The sequence below is a fragment of the Temnothorax longispinosus genome, chromosome 9, assembly GCF_030848805.1.
Source record: "Temnothorax longispinosus isolate EJ_2023e chromosome 9, Tlon_JGU_v1, whole genome shotgun sequence".
Lineage (NCBI taxonomy): Eukaryota > Metazoa > Arthropoda > Insecta > Hymenoptera > Formicidae > Temnothorax > Temnothorax longispinosus.
This window is the reverse complement of record NC_092366.1, coordinates 20,684,211-20,691,761: the sequence shown is the minus strand read 5'-3', so window position 1 is coordinate 20,691,761 and position 7,551 is coordinate 20,684,211. Positions and strand designations below refer to the sequence as shown.

At 35.2% G+C, this 7,551-nt stretch overlaps 1 protein-coding gene across 1 annotated transcript; it reads right to left on the bottom strand.

Annotated features, from left to right (window-relative positions):
- Positions 1–351: 351 nt before the first annotated feature.
- Positions 352–2,792, bottom strand: LOC139818908 (uncharacterized). Its single transcript, XM_071787937.1, has 3 exons — positions 2,633–2,792; positions 1,058–1,207; positions 352–913 (listed from the first exon to the last, which is right to left on the bottom strand). The coding sequence occupies exons 1-3, from the start codon at positions 2,756–2,758 to the stop codon at positions 833–835; spliced, it is 357 nt and encodes a 118-aa protein (XP_071644038.1). The 5' UTR covers positions 2,759–2,792; the 3' UTR covers positions 352–832.
- Positions 2,793–7,551: the final 4,759 nt, after the last annotated feature.

Sequence of the window (7,551 nt, the reverse complement as noted above, 5' to 3'; positions counted from 1 at the left end):
TATATTTTTTACATTTTTATTTTTTTGTTTTAATTGTAACAATTGAGTGAATAATAACAAGTTTGTAAATTATGTTACATATCACAGTATATAAGTATTTTATATTAAGGAAGAAGTTGTGTGAAACATATGCTTTATCTTCGAGATACTAAATTTTCTACTTAACGAACGTAATTTACTTTCTATAAAAATTTGGTCATTTTCGGTTTTTTCCTTCAAAGATAAAATGTGTACAATAGTTTTAAATGCTATTCCTCACTCGCTATATAATAAAATTGCGTTATTAGAGTAATATGCATGTAATCGTATACTGAATTATATTATTCGAAGAAGGTTTCTTTTTTAATAGATATAGCAATATGTATAAAAGCGATAAGGTGATTGAAATCACTAGTGTAGCCAACAATTTTATTCGTTTACTTTGTGCATTATAGTATTATTATACTGTGCGTACAAAACGTAGAAAAAGATTGTTCTCGGACTTAATTACTCGGATAATTCGCTTCAACTCCATACGGGACTGCACGATATGCATTATTTAACTTGTTTTTGTGCATGATATGCATTTTCGTCTTCATTTTAGTTTTGTGCTTTTCCGAACCAAACGTTCCGTCATGCATATCATGCAGCGATCACATTATGTCATCAATTTAATCCTTCCGGGATGGGCAAAGTCTAAGCAAGAAGCGTTTCTCAGAATGGCGGACTATTACTCGCAGCGCGTGTTCTTTGTTGCACGATTATAGTCATCCCACTAAAGAGTGGCTCGTCCGTTAATCGTTCGTCTCACGAGAAATTTGTTTTTCCTGCGTTTCTTCTCGCGCGAATGTTCTTACTTCCGTGGTCGACCGTTTCGCTGCATGAAGCAACCCTTGAAGGATATTAATCTCACATCAATCTCGCCCTCCTCCAGCTGAAACGGGTTCATTGTTCATTAAAATGCAGTCCACACGAGTGAAACTGTATACCGGATATGTACTAAATGTATAGCATGTAAAGCGACCAATAGTAACCAAACGCAATTAACGGAATTGGTATTTTGCGCATATACCTGTACCTGATCGAATAAGTAGATCTCCTTGTAACAGGACGGCGACACGCATTCCCGGATGCATCGTGTTTTGGCGACGCCGTCGCTCCTATGCGATAGCATCTTGCAAGCACCGCTCTCCTCGCAATCCTGCTCGAATTGTCTGAAGAGGGCCTCCTACGACAGAATTTACCGATTATTCCAATTACAATATTGGCTTAATTTATCTTGTAATTGTTATAAATGTTTAAATGCAAAAAGGTTTTAATATATAGCAATATCGAATATGAATCGCTTTCGAATTTTCCATCTTTCATATTTCGCTGAAATAAATCACGTGCGTTAATTTAGCATAAAACGTTGAAAATGGATTTTACGATTATAAATTCGGAAATGCGAACATTTATTAATATTTTTTTTTGTACACGAGAAAATTATTCCGTCAATTTATGCGGTATTGATAAAATGACGCTTTGCATTCCGCGCCGCGGCGGGATAAAGCGGAATGCAACAATTGATTTGTGCATGTCGAAAGATTAACCCCAATTAGAGCCAATGGGACTTTTAGCGCGGTACATGTATGCGCTTTTACTATCCTTTGCGAACAACTCCGCGCGTCTGCCTTTCTTCGCGCACATAAAAGCATTACTGCGAGAGATCTTTGAAGGAGAATATTTTTGCCGAGCGTAATACAGTAAGACACACGTAACGTTCCTTTATTTTACTTTTTGGAAAATACAATCGTAAGATGTTTTTGGTAGTATACTGCGTATTTCAGATGCTGATAATAGATGGCCCGTAAAATTAAATTTGTCAAGAAGTTTCTCAGATAAAATTTTCCATCGTTTTTTCCCCTAAAAGTATATCGCGACCAAATTGTTTTCAACTATACAGAACTATATACATTTCCGACGGATCTTTTTACGGTACGCAACACGCGTATTTTTGTTCTAGTCTTTTTGCAAAGCGATTTTAAATGTAATTTTTGTAATCTTCCCTCCGCTTGTCAAGCTTGGCAAAAGAGAATTCTAGCTATGTCGAATCGCGACGATGAGCTTGCGTCGTTGTTTTAAATGCAATTTCGCACGTATAGTTACATTCAAGTGCATTCGTATATATACTTTGACCTTTAGCCAAATTTCTCTTCAATTAATGTCAGATCGATCGTTCACTAAATTGCTACCTTGTTCCGATTTTACTTTTTTGGTCGTAAACACTCGTAAATGATAGTTAAGTGTTTGTCACACTTTTGAATTTATATAGGTATCTCTTTTTCAGACACGGTGATGCAATAGTTTTTTATAATAATTTGGATTCTTCCAATATAATTATTAATTTTTTTTATTTTCGCAGATTAAATAAAAGGTGTTTTATGGTTAATCAGTGATCCACGTGCAGAGACGCGGGTGCAGAGAAGATAGCTCTTACTGTTTGGCTCAAAAATTGGTGCACCAATCCGGCTTAGCGTTATGCTACCGTCCCTAGCATCGTAAAACTGCCACCCTTAAATGTGGGTTGTGGGTTGCTCCCCATAACCTGTATCAGCGTTCAGCACGTACCACTCGTGAAAGAGGACTTTGATGAACCGTATGGACGACTTACGTTCTTGGTGGTCTCCTTGTACGGGTATTCCGGGAATGTGAAGGTCTTGGCGAGGGATCCTGGCCCATCCTGGAGGTGGCCGACGACGAGTATCAGGCTGAGCGCGAATACCACCCCCGCCGCCATGTTGAGCGGAGTCAGTGACCGATCAATAGACGGGGATGGCGCTTCGGTTTCTCTATCGAGTTTCCCGGTGGAAAATAGGAAAGTTTTAGGTCTAATCGCGTAAGGGGTTGACTATTGATTTGTGCCGAATACTTCATTAAGCACTTCTCAAAATGGGACGTGTCGGATAATCGGACGCAAGTTAGTTTAGGACCAAGTCTCATTCTTTTTTTCCGCGCGCATTGTTACATTTAACTTTTTATTTTCTTTTTTAATTAATTTTCTGAAACTCGTTATCGGATCTTATTATCCTGTCCGCTACGTCGATCCATGAAATTCCGTGCTGTCTTCTTCTACTGCAATCAAATATTTTAACACGTTGCCACCCGATTAATCGAATTTCACGGTTTTATCCTGCATTTTATCTTTTCACATAAATTCTTGTTATATCCGTATTTTATCTTTGTCTTTGGTGTTTTATGTCTCTTGCAATATTATTCACATCTTACCTTTTGCGCGTATATATTTATTTTTATTATTATCTTTCTTTTTCTTTTGTAATAATAACTGAGCACAACCGTCTTGTTAAGACCAAAGTTATACATGCAATAAAGTTTGCACGTGTGCAATAAAGGTATTTATTATTACGTAATATATTTATCCTACATTATGAAACTTTTCTGTTAAATAATAAGATTAAATGTAAAATTAGTATTCTTGTTAAATTATAAAATGTAATTTAAGTTTGATTAATATTTATCATTTTTTTTTTACAAATATCTAGCAATAGCTTCTTCAGCAACAACTAATATTTATATTTTAACAAGCACCAAAACGTTAAATTTTTATTTTTGTAAGATGCGTATCCAATAAAATTTAATGGCGACTCTCGCGTGAACTTATTCCGATGCCGATTTGCGATTCGCGCAGTGACACGCGTGAATTTACCGATAACTCTATATAGCAGCGCAGCTGCGATATTTGCATAAAACGTATCGAGGCGTATGCACCAGAGCGCAGTAGCATTTATCGTTTCGATGTGTATGCGAACGTTGGACGAGACGGCGAACGTTTTTGCCGAGTTAGGCGTTGTGCACCACCAATCCCAAATTCCGCGCGCAGCTTTCGTGCCATTAATTCGAGATTTCGGCGGCGATTAGCAACAGTTTCGGCTCGCCCGATATGTTCCTCTTGTCCCTCGCGTGATTACAACACTCTGCCAGTTCCACTGATAGCCCGACGCGAAGAAGTGTCGCGGTCAGGAACGACTAATTTTCCTTTGTCCTTCGCTTTAGATTCAATCAAGTTCATTAATAATTATCCGGTTTTTTCATAATTCTGTTTATGCTATTGTAATTGATTCATCCAAATTGCTTTCTCGACAATCTCATTGAATTTTACAGCATGACGCAACTGAATCGCTTAAAAGAGAATGATTTCGTAAAAGCATTCTGTTTGGAAAGCTTCTGAAAAATATTTTACTCGTTAAAGTCTAATAGATTTTCCAAAAGATTACTGTGTTGATATTATGTCTTGCTAAGAATAAGCGATTGTAATATATATAATTGTGGCTAAAATCGAGATTTTTGAAGAAGATAGATCATTTATTTCTGGGCAATCTTCTAAAATTGCATTACCAGCAACATGGAATTAGTGAAATGGATTTCATCATACGCGAAATATTTCGGTGAGATAATGAAAGGAGACAAAACTAATTGAAGCACACACAGATCATTTCTTCCTTGATATGAGAGTTGACGAATTTGAGAACAAAATTTGCTTTTGCAATTGAATTTGATGAAAAGCTCAGGGTTCAAATTCATTTATTTATATACTCATCAAAACCATCAGCATTTTGACTGTCATGCGTATATCTAATTGGATACCACCTATTTGAGGCTATGGCACCGCGTTTCAGTCCCAGTTTAAATACACACACACATCCACAGATATCTTGGAAAACATTAAATTCTAGGAATACCAAATTACATTTATTTTATGTGAAAATTAGACACTAAATAATAATGTGGCACCAAGGGACTGATAAAAAATCGTGAAACAGTCAAAGGGTTGAAGAATACGGTAATATTATTACAGGAAACGGAGAAGAAAAGAACGTTTTAGTTTAAATCTCAATTTTAGCCACAATTATATTATAATCGTTTAAACGGAATAAAACGCATCTTTTACGTATGTGAAATTTTACATAACGTGAGTAATTATACATACATTTAAATTCTGTTGTATAATGTATTGTAGTTTCAAAGTTTAAGAATCTATTATTATTGACAGTAATTTAACAATTTTTATCTATTAATCTAATACAGATTGTTTAACTAATATTTTTCTGCCTGTCCGTGTTATAATTACTATATCGATTGGACCGGTGTATTATAATTATCCAGGTGTTAAGCTCGGATACAGGCGACTTTTTTGTCTCGTCGTAATTACCTTCTCTCGCTCGATTGAAATTCATAATTACACCGTTAGGTATACACTTGGCATAAAATTCGTTGCTGCGCGTGTCAAAGATTAATTGAAGATTCTGATTGTAAATTAATTACAATGTAAAACGAAATTTGGTATAATTTTGGCTATATATATGCTATCATTATGTATACTGTTGAAGAAATTAAAAATTGGTTTCTTATATTTTGTTAATAAATACTTGAAGGTTGTATAGTAATATATGTGAAAATTTCTGTTTAAACGAAACGATGAAATTTCGCCTCTGCACTGAATTACAACTTGCCGGTCCAGACGTAATTAACGTCCTTGCATACCATGTAGTTCTCGAAGAGAGAGAACGATAAGCAAGAGCGATTCTCCCGGGTGACGTATTTCATAGTTAGAACGTCACGATAAGAAACAATGAAATACGGCGAACAATCACAAAATACGAGAACCCTTTGTATGTTGTATCCCTGCAGATATGTACGACTGCAATACGCCATATATGTCGATGTAATCTTGGCATAGAAATATTAAATATTATAAATGCTAAATTGTACAATTATTATCTGAAGATATTACTTGTCTTAAGATAGAAGAAAGTAAAGCCCTAAAACTATCGGCAGATTCAGAAATTTCTATCAGCAATTCTTTTTAAAAGTGCACTAGAAACTTGGGCATCTTATGACCTATTTACGATGGCTTGCAACCCGCACAATACAACGTCACGTAGAGCGTTGACACGTATAAATATAGCGCCACGGATTATCAATATTGTGCTTCTCGAAACTTGCTTGGCAAATTTAAATTTGTTGCAGCGCTGCCAAGCTGTAATGTAAACGAGAAAAGTGTAACGCGGTTGTTTCACCTCTATTATAATAATAAATTTAATACATATAAATTTTAAATGCAAATTTGCAGATTTAAATTTGTAAAATATTTAAGTTTCAGTTATATACATATAAAGAATTAGTTATTTACAAATACTTTTCCATATAAGATTATAAAAATTGCCTCGCACTATAGGCTTTAAAACTATAATTTATTTAGAGCTTATTATTTGTACAACTTGATCGATTTTAATCATGTTATTTTTTCCAACAGTTTGCAATTTGTCACAAAACATAATAACGTGCACGACATTGTTTTAATGCTAATAAAAGCAAAAGTCAGAAGAAATCAAGGTAATTTCAATGGTAGACTCTACAGTAATAGAAGTTGATTTAATTGCAGTGTAATTAAGTACCAGATGGCAGAGCGACTAATCTAATTACAACGATTAAGAGACTTATTCGAGCCAGGACCGGATTCGTATTTGCATTATGTCTGTAATTAAAAATCCCTTCTTCTTATACAAATATCTAATAATTTGAGACAATTAATTCTTTTAATAAAAAGAGAAAAGTTCTTTTTTTAGAAGAATTATTACGTTTGTTTACATTAAAGTTTGAGAATAATTTTAATGTAATAAACAATAGTATAATATAAATGTAATGTGTATTATAATAAAAAATACATTATTTTATTATAAATTGTATTGATATATTTATACATATACATTTATGTATATATGTAATACATGTTGTAATTTCACACACATTTTCTTTTTCTCTGTTAAATTTGAAAATATTATATCGCAACGTACAAATGCGTCAGTTATTATCTTGGAAGAAATATTTAGCTTACCACAATATAATTGTACTCGTATTTGCACGGCGGCTATAATTGTTAATTCAAACTCAATTTACCAAGGCCCTTGACCATGTTATCACATTTCACGCGAGCCATCATATGAAGGAGGAAATGAAAGCCGCGAGAATTGCATTCCGCTGCTTACGGAATTGCGTGCCGCGAAATTTTGTATCAATGTCTCTCTCTCTCTCTCAAAGCAGATTCGTGCGCTATTACGAACTGGGATGGCGATACACAGTTGTGTCGTGAGCCCCTGATTTATCGATGCACCCCTGAAAAGCTCCCTCGGTAGTCGACGATGGTCCTCTTGACATCGAATATAGCGTAAATCCTCTCCGCAATTTCTGAGCGGAAAGGGGTGGGCAGCAGATTTCCACACGTTATTGACCATGCAAATAAGGATCGACAATAATAGGTATCGTTGACACGCAGGCAAACAAGATCTATCCCATTCCCTGAACGCGCGTTCGCAACGTGAGATTGCATATACGTACGCGAATCAATTGTCAAGTTGGATCTCCAGTATTGTGTATTATTCTCCTCGCAAATGCATGACGATTTGCTTGTGGCATTGATTAATAAGAGAAGACATATCGCGACTAATCATCTCCAATATTGCTCCACATTATAGAAAAAAAAATTGTCATTTCCACGGAACCTCATCCATTCCC